This window comes from Haliotis rufescens, unplaced genomic scaffold (genome assembly GCF_023055435.1).
Source record: "Haliotis rufescens isolate VD_foot unplaced genomic scaffold, xgHalRufe1.0.p SCAF_12, whole genome shotgun sequence".
NCBI lineage: Eukaryota > Metazoa > Mollusca > Gastropoda > Lepetellida > Haliotidae > Haliotis > Haliotis rufescens.
Window position 1 is genome coordinate 9,232,576 of NW_025963802.1, and position 24,292 is coordinate 9,256,867.

At 43.0% G+C, this 24,292-nt stretch overlaps 2 protein-coding genes across 3 annotated transcripts in view; one reads left to right on the forward strand and one right to left on the reverse strand.

Annotated features, from left to right (window-relative positions):
• LOC124143892 (fibroblast growth factor receptor-like 1) overlaps positions 1-24,292 on the reverse strand; it is a 115,096-nt gene that overhangs the window by 84,741 nt on the left and 6,063 nt on the right. The gene's annotated exons all lie outside the window — the stretch shown is intronic.
• Positions 8,743-9,273, forward strand: LOC125378391 (nascent polypeptide-associated complex subunit alpha, muscle-specific form-like). The gene has a single exon (XM_048393863.1). It carries the CDS (start codon positions 8,743-8,745, stop codon positions 9,271-9,273), a length of 531 nt encoding a protein of 176 aa, XP_048249820.1.

Consider the following 24,292-nt stretch of genomic DNA (forward strand, 5'->3'; position numbering starts at 1 on the left):
TTCTAATGGAAAGAAGGACAGATCTTAAGCATTACGTCCAATCCAAACCAACAACACGGAGGATATAAATTATGCTCTTCTTTCGTACGACACAAAAGAATGTCGAAAAAATAAGATATAAATGATTGTGTGAAAGATTTACAGAATATTGCAAAAACTCCAAACATTGCCGTTTGGCTAATGCTTTGCACGACGACGAGTTTAGTACACTAACATTGGTTTTGGACATTCTTCCTTTTTTTCAAGCTCCGCACAGTGTGCTAGTCTCGAGGGAATTATCGCACAGGGCATTGTCGGTGACAAATGCTAGCTCCCTTTTGACTTAGCACATCAGACTTACGTAGATTAAGAAGATATATGCCTTGTTGCATAGCGGAGTTCATTCCATTTGTTTGGCTCCATCTCGGTCGCGGGTTTTCTCAGGTCAGTCGACATATTAGAACATGGCTGCCGCTGCCAGATGCGATAAACAATGAAAGTGACGGGCCAAAGGTACGGTCACAAGCCATGTGTTTACTGACTCTTACAGCTTACGTAAAGAGTGTTGCGTTAATTTTTTAACCGTTGTCTGGTAATTGGATTTGGAAACTTGATAGTTTTCGCATAAATATACGTAACAAAACCTTTTCTATAGCCATTAGAAATCCCTTCTGAAGGCAAAGTCCGTTGTACGATTCCGAGTATATCCTAAGCATGTGCTTATGACTTACTATCAAATGGTGAAGACACCAGGTGTTCGCGAATAGGTGAGTGCATGGCAATGGAAATGACTATACTCCATCCATCATGCCCATTTTTAAAGTGAGCGAGATTGGTTTTACGACGCTTTTAAAACATGTTAGCCAATCACAAGGGGACACAAAAAAATGGTCATCACACAATGTTTGTTTGTTTGTTGTTTTACGCCGCACGCAGCAATATTCAAGCTATATGACGGCGGTCTGTAAATAATCGAGTCTGGACCAGACAATCCAGTGATTGATATCATGAGCATCGATCCACGCGATCCCGTTAGTCGCCTCTTACGGCAAGAATGGGTTGCCGAAGACCAATTCTACCCCGGATCTTCACGGGTCTCACACAATGTATCCATATGAGGTATCAAACCCGGGCCATCTCTTGACGAGCGACCGCTTTACCCACTAGGCTAAGCCACAGACCCCGTACCCACTTTTAAATAATGTATTGTCACGATACAATGTTACCATAGCGACAAGTATGTACAACCCCTTGACCGCGGGAACCCCGTCTCAGGCGTACTGTACGAGAGACGACCTTATACCCAAGTCATGCTAATCATAATGTTTATCACTTTCAACGTGTGGCCGTAGATTGATGTGAGCAACTGGTCAATGTTCTGGACATACGAGGTCATGATAGTCGGAACAGAAGCATTCAAGAAATCCACGAAATTCTAAGACAAGCGACGAACCGTGAAATTCAGTGACAACGAAACTTAAAGGTGGCCATCTTGAACCATGCTGAACCACTCTCAAAAAGGGGGGGGGAGGGGGATGGGGATGGGGAGGGGGAGGGGGGGGGGGGGATCCAGGGGGGCACGAGTAGCCCAGTGGTGTAAGGTGCAGAGTCTCTTGGGCCCAAAACGTATATTCACGGGTTCGACTCCAAGATTCGCCCTGATTGCGTTACATGTTTTGTCAGCATGCTCGACGATTTCACAAAGAGCAAACGACAAAGATCTGCATCACTTCGGGCTTTCCTTCCACATCAAGCTGGCGGTCCGTGATATAACTGACTGTAATATTGTTCAAATAGCCAGCATTCCAATACGCTGGTGAAGTGCCCCCTTTTTTTTTTTGACTTTGTCTTATCATATATCCCGCTAACGCAGACAGTTCCTTGGAGAGTTCCAAGTTCAACGTTAATCTGATTGAATTGATTGTAGAAGAAGTGAACACATAACTAATGACGCGGTGTACGAGTGCGAGGGTTCGACTTATCAGAGTTCGTTACATTAGACAGGTTATAATCTTTTGAGGAGGGTTCCCGCCAGGCCGCTGAGGTCACTCGAAGTGCAAAATGGCCTTATTTCGCTATTCACTACCTGTTGATAAATTCGATCGAGTTACATTTATCAAGCAATGACTTTCAAGCAGCAGTTGTTGAATTGATTTATGACATGCAATATGGTAAGGCCCCTGCGAACGTTAGGTGTCGTTCTTAATTCACCGTAGAAGTCGCTCTTAGAACCACGTGGTTGGGGCTGGGGGTTGGGGTTGGTGTGTGGTGGGGGTTGGGGTTGGGGTTGGGGTTGAGGTTGAGGTTTGTGTTGGTGTGGGTTTGGGGTTTGGGGTTTGTGTAGGTGTGTGGTGCGGGTTGGGGTTTGGGTTGGTGTGTGGAGGGGGTTTGGGTTGAGGTTAAGGGTTGGTTTGGTGGAGGTTTAGGTTGGTGTGTGGTTTGGGTTTAGGATGTTGTGTTTTGGGTTTGTTGTTGAGGTTTGGGGTTGAGGTTTGGGGTTGGTGTGTGGTGTGTTTGGGTTTTTGGTTTTTGGTTGGTGTGTAGAGGGTTTTGGGGTTGAAGTTTGGGGTTAGTGTGTGGTGGAGGTTAGGGTTGATGTTTGGGGTTTGGGTTGGTGTGTGGAGGGGGTTTGGGTTGAGGTTTGGGGTTGGTTTGGTTGAGGTTGGGGGTTGATGTTTAGGGTTGGTTTGGTGTGGGTTTGGGTTTGGTATTTGGATTGGTGTGTGGAGGGGGTTGGGGTTGGGGTTAGGTGGAGGTTGGGGTTGAGGTTTGGGTTGGTGTGTGGTTGGGGTTTGGGATGATGTGTTGTGGGGTTTGGGTTGAGGTTTGGGGTTGGTGTGTGGTGTGTTTGGGGTTGAGGTTTGGGTTGGTGTGTGGAGGGGGTTTGGGTTTGGGGTTTGGGTTGGTGTGTGGAGGGGGTTTGGGTTGAAGTTTGGGGTTGGTGTGTGGTGGAGGTTGGGGTTGATGTTTGGGGTTGGTTTGGTGGAGGTTGGAGTTGAGGGTTGGTGTGTGGTTTGAGTTTGGGATGGTGTGTTGTGGGGTTCGGGTTGAGGTTTGGGGTTGGTGTGTGGTGTGGGTTTGGGTTTGGGGTTTGGGTTTGTGTGTGGAGGGGGTTTGGGTTGAAGTTTGGGGTTGGTGTGTGGTGCAGGTTGGGGTTGATGTTTGGGGTTGGTTTGGTGGAGGTTGGGGTTGAGGTTTGGGGTTGGTGTGTGGTTGGGGTTTGGGATGGTGTGTTGTGGGGTTGGGGTTGAGGTTTGAGGTTGGTGTGTGGTAGCGTCGGGGGTAGCTGAGTGATGAGTGAAAGTAAGCCTTGATACGACTTTAAAATAATTGACACTAATTCAAACCATTTTCGTTTAAAATCGGTGTACAAATGTGTATGTCAATGAAATTGAAATTTACAGGTGAAAACCATATGGATAGTTACCTGCATGTGAATTATGTACGAGTCGGGACCTACGTGTGGATTTCACACGAAATTTGAACCTGCGTGTACATACCCCGTTAAGACATGCTGAAACTTTCACACACTTGTGGAGGATAACAGACGCGCATGCCTGCCACGACTCTCAACGCCATGCATCACCAACATGGTCCACGGGGACAGTGACACGTCATCATACACATCCGAGGAGGGTGACAGTAACGCAGTATATACTTTTTGTATCAAATGAATGTTGATTCACAAACAACGAAAACAATTCGTTTTGTTTGTTTTCAAAATCACAACGGGCGACAACTGCTCCCGTGACAAAGGACGCGTTTTGAATGGACAGTTGTGTACAATCACACGTGTTATGAATTCCACATGTGAACATCAGAGAAATACGTGTGAAACTTAACACTTTACAATTCAAAGATTATGTGTACGAGCCCCACTCAAGTGTAAACCGAAACCTCGGACGAAGCTGTGCCTAATCACCCACTTCTGCCGTAGACAAAGTCGCGCAAAATAGTCCTTTGATAGCGAACAGGTATTCGTGAGCAATCGCTATAATTGCAGGCCATCGGGAGAATAGACTTTGAAGTGAGGTTACTGTGGGATTGTGTTGTCTTTCCCCGTCTATTTCTCTACACAAACGTCTATCAAATTTCAGATCCTGTATACTTTGAAACGAAAGCGAGGCTAATGGCCGCCATGACGCATCCTTCAATGCAAATTATTGTCTTATTAGCTGCCCCGGGTATCCATTACCTTTGTAATGGCTGTTTCAGTACACTGTGTCATTACAGTGTATAATCATGGTGTATTGTTACACTATATCATCACAATGTGTCATTACATCGCAACACTGTGTCACGGCAATGTACCATCACGCTGTATCACCCCACTGTTTCATAATAGTTATCATTATGATGTATCATAACAATGTATATATCACAATATCATTAAATTGTATCATCACACTATTTAGTCATTACCACTGAGATCACGTGGGGAAGGGGGTTAGATAGACTTGCACAAGTCTCTAAGGCAATAATTATTAGTTTAAATCATAAGTTCGAGATTATGTAAATAATAAGAACACGTTGTCCCTATAAGAGACTGGAGTCCTTCCACATATCTAGACTTGCCTATAAGGAATTACAACACATCCATGGACATTTCGGGTTAGAATATGTCCCCAGCAAGCTGTGCTTGTTAGTTGTGGCGACTTCGTTGGATCAAATGACTTGGTGAATGATGGCATGTCATCGTACCCCAACATGGAACGTTGCTCATATCATCAATCACTGGTTTGTCTGGTCCCGCCACGATTATTTACGTTACGCCGTGACGTAACTGGAATACTGTGGCGTTATAACTTGTAACAATGTATCACTGTTATGCATAGCCACACCCACTCCATACTGCATATGCTTCTCTCTACTTGGAGGCTAATCGATGACCTTTACGTTTGCTGGTAAAAAATGTCTGAATTGGATTTTTGTGCGATTTGTTTTCTTAAACTGTTGAACAGATAAGAGAGCAGCCGTTGGAAGTTGTTAAGCCTGTTCAGTGTAACAGCAACGTTCCAAGCCACATTCTATGTATCATAAATTGGAGCACACATATCGATAGCACCCTTGTAGAAAAGAATAACGTAATTGAATAAAATGTCATCTGATTGTATAAAAAAACAATACCTTTTCACCCAATGGAAGAGGTCAGTGTCAGAATGGATGACAAATATAATACTTAAGAAAATAAACAATTAAAAATCAGTAGCATTACGTGATGTCATAAAAGGCTATGTACACTTTTATTGATATATTCAAGTTTAGAAATACATTGTAAATCAGTTCACTCTGAAACGATTGGACAGCAGGCGCGGACGTGAAAGAAGACAAGCATGTTGGCCCACGTGCCTTTTAACCCCGTGGTTGAAATTTAATTCACACAACGAGCCATATTTTTAAAAAACTGTTTCAAGTTTTAAATCAACTTAACCACCGAAGAATGATACTTGAATCTGGCAGCACGGACACATCAGGTAAATTACACAACTCTAGCAAATTAAAAGAAACTAAATGCAAAGATATATGGGGACACGATAATATAGCCTTGTTCTTCTCGCGTTTCTCTTTAAAGCGGCATCTTCAAAGACTGATAGTCTGTCACAGGTAGGTCTAGATTTACTGTCGGCCAACACGCTAGCGGCTCCTTCGTTGACTTCTACTTAGTGTATTTATGATTTTCAAACAAAGCGCGATCCTACAATGTACATATGTCTCCCTTGTACTACAGACATGTTTGCTTTGTCTTCAAAACCAATAACTGGAACTTCTGCGAGCCTTTTATGTTTTGGACAGGTGCGCCTTAGATTTGCATCTGTAGTTGTGCACTTGATGTCATTCAGGTTGATGAGGACTGAGATCCAGCGATGTCTGTGAACTCGGATGTACGTCAAAGTGAATTTATCGAGTGTACCTTCGAATTCAACGGGTACTTTTTTATATGAGTGTTTTTAAGGCTGGCTTCGCGAAATAAATTAATATGACACGCTGCTCGTGATGTCTCAAGATATAATTGTTGAAAGCTATTTCAAATGCGTCACTTATTAAGTGTAGAAGCACTCAATCTTAAGTATGCACTTGGCGAAGGTGGTGAAATTCTCTTGAAGGAACACAGTAATGTTGTTGGACTCATTTTCTCGAGATAAGCATCAGTATAAAGCCAGAAGGCATCTATTGGTAAACGATTGCAGCAGCAATAGAAAGTAAATGTTCACGATTGCGACATAAATGGTTCAGGATCGTGCATAGCATGTAGGCATTCAATATGCTTTCTCTTCTCCCTGGGGAGTATACAACTATATAGTCATCCGTTCAATGCGTCAAACTAACCGATCTTTGGGAGAGGGTGAGTGAGTGAATCACAACACCAAGTGTGTCAGGCTGTTAGTGGAGGAAGTCCCAATGTGACCTTGACGTTAATCCCTTGGATGAAACCCAAGAGCATCGTTTCTGACGGACACAGAAATTGGCAGCTGAGGTCACTCTGTATTTTATGTATATCAATATGAATACTGTGTGAGTGAATATGATTTTACGCCGCCTTTGGCAATATTCCAGCAATATCCATGCGTGGACACCAGAAATGGGCTTCACACATTTTACCCATGTGGGCATTGGAACCCGGGTCTTCGGCATGACGAGCGAACGATTTTACCATCAGGTTACCCTACCGCCCGTTATGTGTTATTATGTAATATTACCTGTAGTACCGGGGACCATGGAAATGTATCCAGTTAAAGTAATGTATAACGCCGCAATCAGCAATACTCCAGCTGTATGACGGCCTGTAAATAATCAAGTCTGGGCCAAACAATCCAGTGATTGATATTATGAGCATCGAGCCACTACGTGTGGGTGCGATGACACGCTAACCATGTCAAGTTAGCCTGTTACCACCAGATCCATTTAGTCGCCTTACCACAAACATGGTTGATGGGGACCTATTCTAACCCTACCCCCATGGGATAGTTCTGATAAGGCCCATGTCTTCAACTATATAGCAGGATGACTGAGGAGGTTCCAAAATATCATTATAATATCATTTCGAATATTTACCATGTATACGTAACTTCGAAATTCGGTTGAGCAAACTATGTGTTTGTGGTCGCTGATCTGGATTGCCATGTTATGTTTTTATCATGTTTTCTACAGCATAATTCTTGCTTATAATATCCTATAGCTCTACATTGCCAGCAATAAAACGTGATCGAAGCACGGCTCGAGAATGATTGTCATCACGAATGGTTGTTACCGGAAGTAATCATGTAATGTTAGATCCGGTCTGAGCCATAATTCAAAAGCAATGCATTCTGGTATATCGCCGCTCAGACACACTGTAAATACGCCTAACGGGCGACATCATGACGGTTTACTATAAGTGGATCGTAAAAGACATAATCCTTGTATATTGCGACTCTTACTGTCAGATAGCGACACAATAATTGTCTTGTAAGAGGGACTCTAATCTTGGCCAATGACAGCTGCCACTCCGCAAGGCTTACTTCCTCTCAGATATTCAGTTATTGCTGCAATCGTAGGGCTGACAGGCCCTTCACAAAACTGTAGTTGGAAAGAATAGACTTGAATGCATCTTAGCCGAAAAGGAGACAATCGTAAAGTTGTCATGGCGGTACTGAGAGGTGTTGATAAACGATGACGGCGGCCTTCAGAACGTGGTCACGATGCTACATCTTTTCCCGTTGTCAAGAACGACAGACTCTCCTTGTCATGTCAACTATGAATTGTGCCTCTTGTGTAATAAATGTCGAGGGAAATGCATGTTGGAAATATACTTGTTTTCATGAGTGAACGTTTTATGAGGCACCCTGAAAACAATAAAAACACGACGCTTTTATGTTTCACGATTATAAACTTGTGACACACGGGGATATATTCTTTTTGGGCATGAATATACGTGACTGAGTGAGTGAGTTTTGTTTGAAGCTGCGTTGTGAAGTGTTTCAGTCATACAATGACGTGTCAGTTTGATGAGGAGGAAAGCTCAAACTGATTGAGGCTTTTGGCATTTACAACTTTAGTGTGTGTTTTTTGTTTTACGCCGCATTCAGCAATATTCCAGCTTTATGACGGCGGTCTGTAAATAATTTAGTCTGGAACAGACAATCCAGTGATTGACATCATGAGCATCGATCCATACAATTGGAATATGTTGGCATGCATCAATCAACCAAGTCAGCGAGTCTGACCACCCGATCCCGTTAGTCGCCTCTCACAAGCATGGTCGACTTTTACGGCAAGCATGGGTTGCTGAAGACCTATTCTAGCCCGGACCTTCACGTGTCACAACTTAAATGAAAACGAGCACGGGTATGGTGCTGACAAAACATGATCGTGATCAGGGAGAATCGAAGGAGATTCGAAGGGGTGCAACCCTGTACAACTGAAATCTGAACTAAAACATCAGCGAGAACCATATGGCAGTGACAGCGTCCCCGAACCCTCACGGAGAATCAAGCATGACGTACTGCACACCTCCGAACCCAAACGGGGTAACAACTATGACGTACTGCACACCTCCGAACCCAAACGGGGAAACAAGTATGACGTACTGCACACCTCCACACCCCACGGAGAAACAAGCATGACGTACTGCACACCTCCGAACCCAAACGGGGAAGCAACCATGACGTACTGCACACCGAACACAAACGGGGAAACAAGCATGACGTACTGCACACCTCCACACCCCACGGAGAAACAAGCATGTCGTACTGCACACCTCCGAACCCAAACAGGGAAACAACCATGACGTACTGCACACCTCCGAACCCCCACGGAGAAACAACCATGACGAACCGCACACCTCCAAATCCCCACGGAGAAACAAGCATGACGTACTGCACACCTCCGAACCCCCACGGAGAAACAAGCATGTCGTACTGCACACCTCCGAACCCCCACGGAGAAACAAGCATGACGTACTGCACACCTCCGAACCCCCACGGAGAAACAAGCATGTCGTACTGTACATCTCCGAACCCCCACGGAGAAACAAGCATGACGTACTGCACACCTCCGAACCCCCACGGAGAAACAAGCATGACGTACTGCACACCTCCGAACCCCCACGGAGAAACAAGCATGACGTACTGTACACCTCCGAACCCCCACGGAGAAACAAGCATGACGTACTGCACACCTCCGAACCCCCACGGAGAAACAAGCATGACGTACTGTACACCTCCGAACCCCCACGGAGAAACAAGCATGACGTACTGCACACCTCCGAACCCCCACGGAGAAACAAGCATGACGAACGGGCATCGGAAAACCTAAAACCATGCTTGCACTGATGCAGATGGAAATATACTCCGCAGTGTGACCCTACTCAAACAAAGACGTCATTGCACTGACCCCCCTCCCCTGTGACAGACATGACAAAGTGACCGCGCGGTTGGGAGCCACCCCTCTTCATCAAGCAACGCAAAGGTCACACCAGCACAAGACAGATAGATAGACACGTTCACGGTCAACATGGCCGCCAGATCCCGTCAGTGTTCACGTCAACATCGCGAGTCACGGGACTCGGTCAAAGACAAGTACAAGATTTTAAAACATTCGTTGTACGCTGATGCATTGCAAGCGCTGGTTGTTCAGAGGTTTGGGGTAATTAGTTTCTGGTAGTTGATCCAGTTGACCCACGAATGTCGTTTATGCGCCGTCACTATCTGTCAGTGTTCTGCTGTCGCAATCTACGGCACAGCGCACCTCGTTGACCCGAACGGTATCATTTTCAGTGTCCAGATAAACAGGTTTTTAGATAGATAAATAAGGCTGTAACGATACAGGAAGATCGCGATACGATACGTATCTCGATATTCTGGTCACGATACGTTACGTATCTTGATACGCAATGATACAAAAACAAGACTTAAAGCATGTCAAGATTGAACCTTTCATGAGTTTGGAACAGTCAAAGTTATTTTATAATAACGAGACTAAGTTGTTAAGCTTCAAAGTGGAACTTTCTCTAACTTTCCTTCAAAACAATTCAAAGTTCAAACACCAGAAAATAATTAATGTACTTCACCAGTGATACAACTTCAAAGAGTTTTTATGCAATGGTCGAAGAAATTGTATCAGAAATAATTGTTTTATCAGGAATAATATAATCCAATATCGTGTTACTTTAGTTGCAGCTTTTACTATATATGTATTTAAAATGATAAAAACCACAAGCGTAGCATTTTGGTACTGGTGATTGCAGTTGCAGGATATTTTTACGTATGGAACAATTTGACCAGTCACCGTAGGGACTTCCCGCGCGACATGTATTTCGATTGCGAAAATGTTATGTTGACATACATTTGCCAAATTGCCACAAATATGACTTTTAACGAGTCAAAGTATGTCATTTTTAATATATGTATCCATTCTTTAGCAACTAAAGTTCGTTACAATGCGTCAAAAGCGGTAATCTGACCGTGGTTGCTGTATCTCTTCACACACGATTTCACCTAACTTAATGAAAACAATATTAAATGAAATTTTGAATAAAATTAATAAAATATATTACAAATACATGTCCAGATATACAATGAACACGTTTTAATAACAAGGTAGTATAATGATGGTATTGAATTGCGTACTTCAGTTCGGTTTTGCTGACTGGTATTTCCGGTGTTATGTGCATGCGGGGATCAGCTGAAAATGTTTTTTGAGATGGGGAAAAACATCTGTCAGTGTAAAACCTGAGCTTATTAAAAATGTAAGTACGTTTTTGGGAGCCATGCGTTACCGTGCGCTATAACCAAGTTAGCGGTTTATTGAAAGGCACAATAGCGAGGAAACGCAGTACTTGAGATTTGCGTTCATCGTGGCGTATCGATAAATGGGCCCACGTTTATCGTATATCGTATCGTGGGTCAAGTATCGCGATGCATCGGAATATCGGTGTATCGTTTCACCCTAAGAGATAAATAAATTTATGTGCTTATAGGAGGGAGTGTCTGCAGTTGAGGTTCCTGGATTAAGGAGGATACACTTCAAACAGTTATTGGGGCGGTCGGGTAGCCTAGTGGTTAAAGCGTTCGCTCGTCACGCCGAAGACCCGGGTTCGATTCCCGTCATGAGTACAATGTGTGTAGCCCCCTTCCTGGTGTCCCCCGCCGTGATATTGCTGGAATATTGCTAAAAGCGGCGTAAAACCATACTCACTCACTCAAACAGTTATTGTTGTCGATTTCCGTTTGATGAAATGTGTATATTAATGAATATATAGAGCCTTTTAGACAATATTGTAAAATACCGTTCACCAATTTGAATAGTACACCATTGCACAGTTTGAAATAAATGGAATTCTTTGACGACGGGCGTTTTAATGTTATCGTCAAGATTTGACCTATGACCCAAGACAGAAATAAGGTTCAAACGCCTGGTTCTCTGTTATTATGGCGGCATTTTCCCTTGACGATACAATACAGACACGGACGCTGCTTTCACAGGCAGTCCCTGACTCAGTTGTAACAGAAGATCTTTAGACTCGTAGAATGTGCTGTGAGAATTCACTTTGTAGGCCTTCATCTTTAATCTTCAGATTCCTTTGGCCGTTGCTTCCCAAACCTCCACATATCTATTCTGGAAGCACATGGATTGAACCCCTGATCCCGAAACAACCCCATCTGAAACTGCACGCCTCAGAACCCCACCATTTCCGAAAGACTTGGTTTCAGCATGCCGCCCTGCCATACCACATCTTGTTTCAAACACTTCTTTCATCCTGCTCCGGGTTACGCATTGCCTCGGCCTTGGCTTACTACTAGAACGGATTCCCTTTACCTTAGACTGACAAATAGTCCCAGAAATAAATCTTGTTTAAATATATAGATACAAAATAAAATATAATCATCCAAATATAACCCAGGACAATCCTTAATTTCCAAGAGCCGAGTCAATCTAGACTTGCCAAATCATTCAGATCTAGAGTTGAGCACCTTTTGTTATTTAGTCTCTCGTTCGCTTCTTGGAGACAGACTCCTTTATCCAGACATTCACGTGTAGCATTTACATCACTGAGGGTCCCATTCTCCTGTAGTATTACGACATTAAGGGATATTTGTCTATAGAGTACACAAAGATTCCTAATACATTGACGACACTCGGTGACCAAGAATTTTACAGCATTTACGACACTATGGGACCAATTGTTATGTATCATTTACGATACTGAGGGACCAATTGTTATGTATCATTTACGACACTATGGGACCAATTGTTATGTATCATTTACGACAGTATGGGACCAATTGTTATGTAACATGTACGATACTGAGGGACCAATTGTTATGTATCATTTACGACACTATGGGACCAATTGTTATGTAGCATTTACGACACTGTGGGACCAATTGTTATGTAGCATTTACGACACTATTGGGCCAGTTGTTGTGTAACGTGTACGATACTAAGGGACCAATTGTTATGTAACATTTACGATACTGAGGGACCAGTTGTTATGTATCATTTACGACACTATGGGACCAATTGTTATGCATCATTTACGATACTATGGGGCAATTGTTATGTATCATTTACGACACTATCGGACCAATTGTTCTGTATTATGTACGAAAACAGTTGTTAAATTATAGTTATAAAATATAATATGAAGGAGCCAAGAGACCTTAATTTTCAGAGACCTTGATATTGCAGCAATCTAGACTTGCCAAATATTATAGACTTGTATGGGCTCCATGGGATATATTTGATTCAGGGTCTGTATGGACAGACTAGCTTCAGACCATCCAGTCCCTTAATTCCAGCCTAGAGTTGAAAAGGGGATAACTATAGGCTGGTGGTGGTGGATGTTTGTGGTGAAAGATTTATTAAATCTATGTTTTTGTGTCTTCGAAGGAGACCAGTATGGGTGTCACGGCCATCTTAGTGCAAAGATTTCAGTGTGGGTCTCCGTGGTCGACTGCATAGAGCGTCTCCCCAACACACGCACACACACAGACACACACACACACACACACACACACACGTGCGAACATGCACATCGCTATATAAATGCAATTATATTAAAAGCGCGTTTTCGCACAGAAACGATATCTTAGTCCTAGAGACCAGGTCATCGTGACCCATACAGTTATCTATTCTTTCCAATCTTCCAAAGCCCTGAACACTGGAACTCCCTGCAGTCTATTAACGTTGACTGTCCGATCTGCGAATACAACTCTTGGCAAACGTCCTATTATTCCAAGCACCACACACCCCGTTTATATCGAGGAAGGATGCCTCCCAAACCCCGCAACACCCTCCTTAAACAGACCCTCTTTGACCCAACCACCCTTTCCCATTTCTGTCGTCTGCTCCTTCTTACTCTACCCGCCCCCTGGAGCCCCGATGTCGGCTAGATGTAACACACATCCCCGCGAACAACGCGAGTACTTTCACAGAAGGCTTAGCACGAGGGCCACCATGTATCACCACGCCTTCTCCAGTTCATCTGCATTCACTGCATCAATGGTGGGGGAGGGGGCGGATCACAACCTGCACACGATAAATACACCCGCGCCCAAAAGTAAACACCACGCGTTAAAGTGTGACCCCTTTGGTTAGCTCCGACCAGAATACCGCAGTGGGCTCTTCTTTAGGTTTGTCCTCATGTCCAGCTTGTTTTGTTTTGCCAGGTGTGGAGTGGACTGTCCGAGTGTGACAAAAGGGTATGTGAGAGGAATTAATTTGCCGGACGCTTGATTGACCCATACCATGCGGATGTTGTTTTACGTCGACCACAATGTCGGTTAAAGTTCGACAAACAATTTGTGGGAAAACCGAGCAACGATGTTTCTCTCGGAGCTATTTTCTAGGGTTTTTTAAACAAAGGAACCTCTCAACGGTTGTCATCGTGATTTTTAAGTGCTTAGTGCCAATGCCTGACCTTTCAAAACACCGGATGGATTGTTGTTTTTCAATTAATTTCCCTTTTTAATATTTAAAAGCATTCAGTTAACAGTCGACGGAACCCACACAAGGTCTCTGTGCCAAACAACAATCTAATTCACCTGTTTTGATTTCTAAACTTGTGAAATTGTTATTGATCAGAAAACATGTTATTTTCCCAAGCGCTGGTAAAGACAAAATCCCCAGACAAACAAACATTAACTATTATATTTTCCACCTGTTTATACACAATACCGGTTGTTGCAAACTGCAAGTGATTGGAATTGCGTTATATCGGATGTTTCGCTATACCCGCCTTCAGTATATCAAGCGTTAACTGTGTGACAAGTCTCACTGCGTCCCCACGAACCACCCATGTTTACGTTGATCCACGTCTAAATAATTCTTAATAATATATATAATTATATCCCCTCAGTTTTACAACCCCTGTCTCCTCCCACAAACTATAAACCCTGTCCAACCATCACTATAAACCCTGTCCCACCACACTATAAACCTTGTCCCACCACACTATAAAACCTGTCCCACACACTATAAACCCTGTCCCATCATCACTATAAACCCTGTCCCACCATCACTATATACCTGTCCCACCACACTATAAACCCTGTCCCACCATCACTATAAACCCTGTCCCATCATCACTATAAACCCTGTCCCACCACACTATAAACCCTGTCCCACCACACTATATACCTGTCCCACCACACTATAAACCCTGTACGACCACACTATGAACCCTGTCCCACCATCACTATAAACCCTGTCCCACCACACTATAAACCGTATCCCGCCACACTATAAACCCTGTCCCACCACACTATAAACCTTGTCCCACCACACTATAAACCCTGTCCCACCACACTATAAACCCTGTCCCACCACACTATAAACCGTATCCCGCCACACTATAAACCCTGTCACACCACACTATAAACCCTGTCCCACCACACTATAAACCTTGTCCCACCACACTATAAACCCTGTCCCACCACACTATAAACCCTGTCCCACCACACTATAAACCCTGTCCCACCACACTATAAACCCTGTCCCACCACACTATGAACCCTGTCCCACCACACTATAAACCCTGTCCCACCACACTATAAACCCTGACCAACCACACTATAAACCCTGTCCCACACACTATAAACCCTGTCCCACCACACTATAAACCCTGTCCCACCACACCATAAACCGTATCCCCACACACTATAAACCCTGTCCCACCACACTATAAACCCTGTCCCACCACACTATAAACCCTGTCCCACCACACTATAAACCCTGACCAACCACCTTATAAACCCTGTCCCACCACACTATGAACCCTGTCCCACCACACTATGAACCCTGTCCCACCACACTATGAACCCTGTCCCACCACACTATAAACCCTGTCCCACCACACTATAAACCCTGTCCCACACACTATAAACCCTGTCCCACCACACTATAAACCCTGTCCCACCACACTATAAACCCTGTGCCCCTACACACTATAAACCCTGTCCCACGCCTTCATGCGTTCTACCCCACCTCCTCACTTTACAAGTCAACACAAAGCAGACCAGCCAGTGTCGAGTGATGGGCGACCCCCTTGTTTACAAGCCCATACATTGTACTACGGTTCCCCCAGCGTTGTTGCAAGTTCGTCTATTATAAAGAACGATGTAAACGAAGCGATAGGCATGTTTGGACGTCTTTCATCAGAGCTGATGGGTACAAGTGTGTAGTGAAGCTTCTCCGTCGGGGCATTCTTCAAGCCTCCCTAACCCGATGGTGTCTTGTTCGGGAGGGGAGGGGGAAACTCTACAAGCCTATCACCGTAGTGACGGGACCCCACCATGAGACACACACATGCCGACACAAACTGGGGCCAGCTAAAAAAGCCGTAACAAAACACGTTCACTCACATTGACTGCTAATCCCAAACATCTCCCCACCTGGTGAAAATAGCGTAAGGATACATTGTTGTCTGGGGCTCCCTTGAAGTTGGGCGGAGGGGTGGGTGGTGGCGAAGTCGAGAGGGGGGTGGGTGGGAGGGAGGGTGAAGTTAAGTGGGTGGGTGGAGACAATGATGTTACTGTATCACCTTCGTTCTTGCTTCGTCAGAAATGTAAACAATATCGTAAGTCGGGAACATCTACGTTTTCATTTCTTTATTTCTGTCGTTTATTATCCTTCCAACATGTCTGAACAATCTCAGAATGTGGGGTATGATCCGAGGAGGGCAAGAATGTAACGGTGTGAGTGAAAGTCGTGACGAGTTGGGCCTGATGCTTTTGGTTAGCATGGTTGACAAATTCACGTTGATGGTAAGTTGCCCTTACTTTTCATTTGCATCATTTGAGAATGACATTGAGTCTCACTAGTGACGCAGAGGAAATTCACAAAATAATCACACGACAGTGATGTTCTCCTTCATGTTTCATACATTCATACTGATGCCCGACCCGTGAAGATCCGGGTTAGCAAAGGTCTTCAGCAACCCATGCTTGCCGTAAAAGGTAACTATGCTTGTCGTAAAAGGCGACTAACGGGATCGGGTGGTCAGACTCGCTGACTTGGTTGATGCATGCCATCGATCCCAATTGCGTGGATCGATGCTCATGATATCAATCACTGGATTGTCTGGTCCAGACTCAATTATTTACCGACCGCTGTCATATAGCTGGACTACTGCTGAGTGCGGCGTTAAACAACAAACCAACCAACCACAATGATGCCCATCATTTATCAAAGCTGTATAGTTATTTTCGTAAATAGAGCAAGATACTAGTATTTATAATTTATATTTCTGCTGAATGTCAGAGTTCTATTGGTTTAATTAACATACGCGATTACCTGCTGCAGGTCGCTCTCATTTAAACAGTTTCGGGCCAATCCAGGCAGTGAAAATGTACACAAACACAGATCAGTGCAAATGCATAACATTCCTCCCGTGTCCTAAATGTGCAGCCCCTGCATATTCACACTGCGGGACTATTGGGTACGTGCACATTTATGAAATATCTATATCAACTGTCCATAACTTCAGTGCATTTCGATCGTTCCGGTGAACGGCGTCTTACCCACTGGCTGTGTTTTCGCTCAAACAATCACGTCGCTGTTCAAAAACAACCAATCTGTCTGAATAAAATGTAATGCGTCTTTCACACGTCCTGGTCCCGCGAGAAATCCGCGATGTCCGAGATACGACGTGATCTTTGGGGCGAACAGACGTCAAGAGCGGCCATTTTGCTTTTGGAAGACTGTGGCTAGAAATAGCCAAACATGAAACGGATTTCAGTGTTCGTTTGATCTATCATCCGATTATAAAATATCAACCCAGCTCCTCCATCCGCGCGGAGAGATTCAAAACACAGAACAAACAAATGCCGGGGACGGAGCTGCGAACGACATATGGCACGACCTCTCTACTCTGTCCGGTGCCGACGATCCGAGTTTCTGTTACATGGACTAGTGCCCGGATTACAAGCCCCAAGTGTATTCATCGTTCTACTTTTTCAGATATCTTTGTTTGTAGCACGAACGCACCTCTGAGCGATTAGCGATACAACATTATTAAAGTAAAAAATATTATGTATTTTTACGTCTTCAGGAGTATAAACAGCGGCTTACAAGGCTTACAGATTTAGAATAGTGACAGTTGATGTTATTTGAGTATTAACGGTTCTTATCGCAATGTTGCGTTTGTCTGGGAAGTGTTCGTGGAATGCATAACATGCTATTTTTTGCCTGTTATTTGACATCCACATCATTATTGGGCGAAGAATTTGTCACTGTCACTGGCACTTGATTATAAAGAAAATTGACATGTCCAATAAACTAACGGCTTTGGACGGGGCTCTGCTGTTATGCCAGATAAAAAGCAGTATCGAAATCCTGAATTTCTTCAAGCAGTTACGGTAGCATTACAATTGACGTGGGCGCCAACGAATATGGTCTGCGGTATTGTTCTATCGTTGGAATTGTGTTATTTGTGTTTTGGGTTGAGGTTGAAGTTTAGGGGGTTGGATTTAGATTTTGGAGGCTTGGTATTTTAGATTTTAGATTTAAGATTTGAGAAGGGGTTTAATAATTGGCCCAGTAAACAAAACTAAACATGTGGTTAGAATTCTATAATTTTGGGTTATGGAAGACCTGAAAGAAAATGAGTGAATTAGTGAGTTGGTTTTAACGCCGATTGTTGTAACAATCCAGCACTATCACGGCGGGGACACCAGAAAACATTCTTAAACACTTAACCGCTAGGCTACCCCACCGTCCCCAGGGTGTGAATGACACCCCTTTAATACATTACCCGTCTTGATATATTGAATTCGGTTACATCCATTTAGAAGAAACCTGTATTTAGTCAATATGAAATGTCTTGGGTTGAGCAACGTGTGTAAAGGCGCCAGCACTTACGTCCTTCACATAGATCATGTCAAGGTTCCATGCTCATCATACCTTTCTGTCATGCGCAGACAGCCTGGTAGGCAAATGGTCAGTAATTGCTCTCTCGCTAGACCTGTTGTCTGAAGAATGAACATAGATACAGCGACAAGACAGTGAAAAATAGCATCCTGGCAGGTTGAGCACCCTGTTAACAAGCATAGTGTAGACATAATCTGCACTGTGGAGTGATAAGGTACTATAACATTGCACAGACATAAGCTACACTGTACGGTACCATAATTGGTATACAAGAAACAACCGGCGACGTTGCAGTGTGATGGAAAAGCTGCTGTTGCGGTAATTCACCTGCATGTCGTAATTGATTATGCTTAAGAATGTTTTGATGTATACTTTTTGCTTGACACGTTTTAATCCCTGGCAAAACAACATGAACACAACTGACAGCCACTTCGATAAATTAAATGGCCAAGCAAACGTGAGAGAGCGTGGGAATGCGAGATTCAGCCACAGATATATAGGAGTGAGTGTACATGGGGATTCGCTACACCTGGGAAATCCCCCCAGTGCCTGGTGTGTCCAAGGACTAACATTCCACCAGGTACGATTATACACAGCGTTTCCTTTTGAAAGAAAAACACAACTGGAAACACACTAATCCTAAAAATATCGTGAATTTGAAATGACAAACCAGAGACCATCTACTGGTCATAACAAACGTACCTTTCATAAACGTTCACATATAACTTCTTTTTACTTATATTATACTTACATTGGGATCTCATCAGATAGGATAAATGTTCATATATTGTATGCATCATTGCATATTTAAAACATGGTTGAATGGTTTAATGAGGTGAGGTGGTAAGGTGTTTCACGTCGCGTCCAAGATCATTGCACTTATATAGGGACGTGCATGCACGTGTGTGTGTGGCTGCTTGTACTTATCCGGACTAGTCCACTGAGATATCATGTCTCAGTTTAACATGAATACCCCACTCAGGCATCGTATACTGTCTCCGAGCCGACCAGTCCTTTTTAGCCCCTTAATGACGAGCGCCAGACAGGGTAACAACAAGTACAGTCTTTCAACGACTTTTGGTATGACGCGGCCGGGGTTCGAACACTCGATCTTCCGTTCTCCGGACGGACGCTCTACCACTAGCTTACGGAGGCGGTCTCTAATGGTTTGATGAAGAAAATGGCTTATGTGGTTTGGTATTGAGAAAGGCATAAATGGTTTCTTGAATAAAGAATGTGATTGTTGGTTTCGTAATGAGAAAGGGCTGTATGGTTCCATGGATATAATGTTTTCTTGTGGTTTCGTAAAGAGATTGAGTGACATGGCCGCTTGAAAGGAATGACGTATTCGGATTCATGAAGAAACATAGCTGGTATGGTTCCATTAAAACAATGAGTTTTACGGTTTCGTAAAGAGCAAGACAGGAATGGTTTTATTATAAGACGTGTTTATATCACTAAAACAGAATGAATCATGTATAAAGTTTTAATTCTATCATCAGTATGTCTTAACTGTTTGTACCCGGCCCCAAATGAGTATATATGAACAATAAATGATCTTGTCTTATCTATCTCTAAGCTCCTGCATTGTCCTACCGACAAAACTAACGCCACATCGACCCAAAAGCAATTATAGATACATGGAAATACCTGTATGTTTTTTACCTTACGTGTATATATTTGTAGTTTGTAGAATATTGTCACTATTTCTCGATGGAATGTTACGCAATAGATATCTTCATCTTATCATTTACCAATCGTTAAACATTCATAATACTTTGCACTGCCATTACAAAAAGCATTCAGTTAGAATTTGTTCATGCGCGTCTGACACTATTTGTGAGAAAATGCATGGGCGTTGCTGTTACTATCACATTGATAATGTCCTAACTTACAGTTAAGCAGACCCGTGAAGATCCGGGGTGAAATAGGTCTTCAGCAACCCATGTTTGCCTTGAAAGGCTACTATGCTTGTCTAACGGGATCGGGTGGTCGGGATCGGGTGGTCAGGCTCGCTGACTTGGTTGATGCAGTCATCGTATCCCGATTGCGGGGATCGATGCTCATGATGTCAATGACTGGATTGTCTGGTCCAGACTCGATTATTTATAGACCCCCGTCATATAGCTGGAATACTGCCGAGAGCGGCGTTAAACAACAAACAACAACTAGAGCTAAACAACACATACACCTGTTAGAAGCCACTACTTACAGACAGCCCACCGAAGCCTGGCTCTCTCCAGGTAGCAACTGACTTCTGATTCAGAGATGAAATGTTAAAGGTAAAAAGATTTTCTCATCAGTATTATGTAAGATTATACCGAACCTGTGACCAGACATGATAATACACTCCCAAGGTATAAGTAAATCTGTAGAGTTAGATAACTAGGAGATAAGATTTCAGAACAGATAATTCCGTTTCTCTTTTATCATAGCTAGCTATATGTTACTAATTCGTCAAAAAATTCCATCTCAATTGTTCGAGAACAAAACCTAAGAAAATTCCAGTGAAACTCAGAGTGTTATTCTAATCGACTTAAAGGAAGGGAAGACAAAACACACGTGTAAACTGAGACTAGGCATGAATACAGTGCAACGCCTATCACCTCAAAGCCGAGTATTGTGCTCGGCCACTATAAGGATGACACAGCCACTCTACTGCTGTCATCGGTTTGAACTGTAAGACCGATTTCAGCTGCTCAAAGTCCGCTTTTGTAAGAACCCAGTCCAACCTTTAACCTAACCCGGGTTAGATTTCCGGCCCGTCTTACCATCACCAAGATTTGATTACTAACAAATGACGTCAACTGAGAAAACACTACCACATCAGGGAAACTAATATTTTTGTACATTGACACAATAATCATTTATCGTCGTTTTGAAAAGAAAACATGTCGGACAAGGATATTCTACGTTTCATTGATACGCAACGCCAAAACCGGATTTGATACTTTCTGGAATGATATTATTCCGAAATCAGCTCCTCAGACGAGTTCGTGGCAGCAACGGGCCAGTCTAATGCGTGAAACTACACCGATAAAAATACGTTCTTCGTTTTTATAACATATCCGTCAATCTGTCTCGCTCAAATATTATGATATGGTAGCCGTTCGGATAATAATGATTTATGAGGGATAGAAAATTAAGATTTATGACCTTGAGGTAGCACATCGTGACCTTTGACCCTGGCGTTGTCATGCAAGTCTAAACGGAAGCCAGAACCAGTGGTAAAGATCGTAGACAGCTTTACAAATACCTTCATATCACCTTGTTATCATCAATTATTCCATGAATTAAATTTAGTAGAAATTTGAATAAATTGTAGTCATTCAGAACGTCGTGACGCGCAATTCTTTATTCTGATGCTTCCGTTAATGTGATTACTTGGATGATTGATGACCATCATCTGCACCACCATGTTTTTACTATCAGACCATTTTGGTCAAATCCTGCAAACCCATGTATCAAATATTATGACAGTGCTCAGTCATTACACATTCACAACTTACATTAATCAAAGATTAATAACTTTTTATTTGGTACTTCGTCAGAAACGTGAGATTACGATATTTTAAAAAAGGTTAAGCTAAAAACATGGTTTTTATTATATGCAAAAAAAACCAACGTTTATGCATGATAGATTTTACAAACGCACGTCAAGGTCAAAACTCGTCAATTCGACTAGAGGGCGCTTTACTACTTGGTGACATGCACGACTTCCAAACCCGATGTTTATTGCCTGAAATCACAATGACCATAGGGACATACCATGCTTTAAAAAAACAAAAAAACAATTTTTATACGTCAATAAAAGTTCTGAATATGATAAACGATTTGAAAACAAAGTCGTTTTCAGTTTGTATTTCTCATCAAGTTAATGTATTTTCGATGTTCAGTAAAACGTACCACCGTGGTAATCTATAACCCTTCGTCATTCATCATATAAAGTGAAAATAACTAATAATATTCGTATTCAGGTTAAAACAATATTTGATCATCAAAATAGCCAATCAGAGATGGTGGGTGATACGGCGGGCCGATCCTCCCCTCCTATTAGCATCGAGATCCCCTTTTCAGATCATCGCATTAACAGGCAAGCAGCCCTTTAACACTGTAAGAGTCGAGCCAAGCTTGTGAGCCGTAGTTTATGAGGCGTGGGTCACACGAGAGCCCGCTCCGTCATGCTTTGGGCTTTCGTCGCGCATAAACATTCACCGTCATTTGATAATAATAAAGCTACAACGAGCACTACATATGCGAAATCATTCAGAGTCTTGATATAATCTCGCCGCGTGATTTCCAACGATAGAGGAGAGTAAATGTATTAACTAACGGGAATCACAGAGCAGTTAGTCAATAAAACATTATGCCCTCCGCCACGCGCTTCGTGGGTTTATGTTGTCATAAATACGCTCAGTCTCGCTCGGGCCGACCGTATCGTTACTCCGTCTTTATGTGGTTTTCATAGTCCGTTATGATCTCTTTATTATGCATCCTAACCCTCCAACACCCATTCCGAATCTCGTTTCACGAGCCGGTGCAAGTTTTCATACTCGCCGACGAATCTTATACCAACAAATCGGTAATAAATTTGACAATGTTCGCCAAATGAAAGCGGAGTTTGTTTAAACAAAATCGAGTTGGTGCTAATATGGCCTCAAAATTGGACATCGTAAAGATAGAATAACTTGAGCAGTGTGTTTAATAGATGTTCAATAGTGAAGCACGAGATTTGTGGTCATTTCGTCTGGGTAGTATTTGCAGTGACCAGTGCGGCGGTATACGCAACCGAGATGGGTTCAAAAGCTTGAATCGGGTTGTTTACCGAATCGAAGAAATTCCAAGCCACGTTTGATCAACTGGTAGCGTGTATAAATGTTCCAATTGAAACGAACGGGCTGATATGGGTACGTACGATGCACACAATCCCAACTCGGTGAGTTTCTTTATGCGATGAAGATGCAATGGCCGGCAACACTAGCAGCTATCTGCCAACACAAACCACTTGTAAATATTGTGTTCGCTTCTATTGATTAGGAGAAGAAATTCATCAATATTAAGGAGAGTGTTTTGTCATCAAACAACTTCAAAGGGCCGCGGAGGAATGCGGATCCGTTGTGTCCATGTGAGAGTTGCGGCGGAGTAATCACAGGTTTAAGGACCGGATTACTCCGCTGATTACTTGTTATTGCGCCATGAATAAAAACGTGGCTTTTTGCGACCTCACTCCAGAAAACTTCACTCCCAAGTCATAAGCCACGCTTACGCGCGCCTAACACTGACAAATTGAACTAATTCATAAAAATAATCACTGAAATCTCCATTTGGAATATTCATAGGCCATATTTCATTGTCTGGTCCGAATTTGTTTGATTTCGTAACCTTTCATTATACAGAATGTGTGTGAGCGATGGTGGTGTAAGGATAGCTTTTATATGCATTAGGCACCATGAAAGGGTTTAAGACATTGAAAAGACGTGCATTCATTGACTGCATGCCCACATTTCATCACAATGTTGCTTTGTAGCTGGATGGGTTAATAATAAAATCAGACTTCCTGGTCAGACAAGACCATGCTTCAACAATGATTATAGTGAATTTGATTTGAAATGGAAATTCTGGCCAAGGGGGTCGGCGTTATCACGTAACTGACGGAATAAGCAGGTCAGTGGTCGATGTAATCTAACTTGAATATATTTGATATAGTTGAAGACAAGCGAAAAAGACATTGTGTTGGATTTTTACAATTTTTGTAATGAGTACAAAACGAGTTCGTGTTCGATTCCCGATATCCAAGTCTTTATCACTTGTGATCTTCATAATTTTAGGTAATCCCCATATCGCCACGGCTATAATTATTCTCCCCTCCCCCTAACCCTCGCTCGGTGTTTTTTCATTCACCTCTTGCCCTTTGTGTGAATTTGATTGATATTCTAACGTTTCTTTTCCTTCTTTTCTTTCCCCT

Coding starts and splice junctions, on each gene's coding strand:
- LOC125378391 (XM_048393863.1), top strand. CDS start 8,743: ATGACGTACTGCACACCTCCGAACCCCCACGGAGAAACAACCATGACG.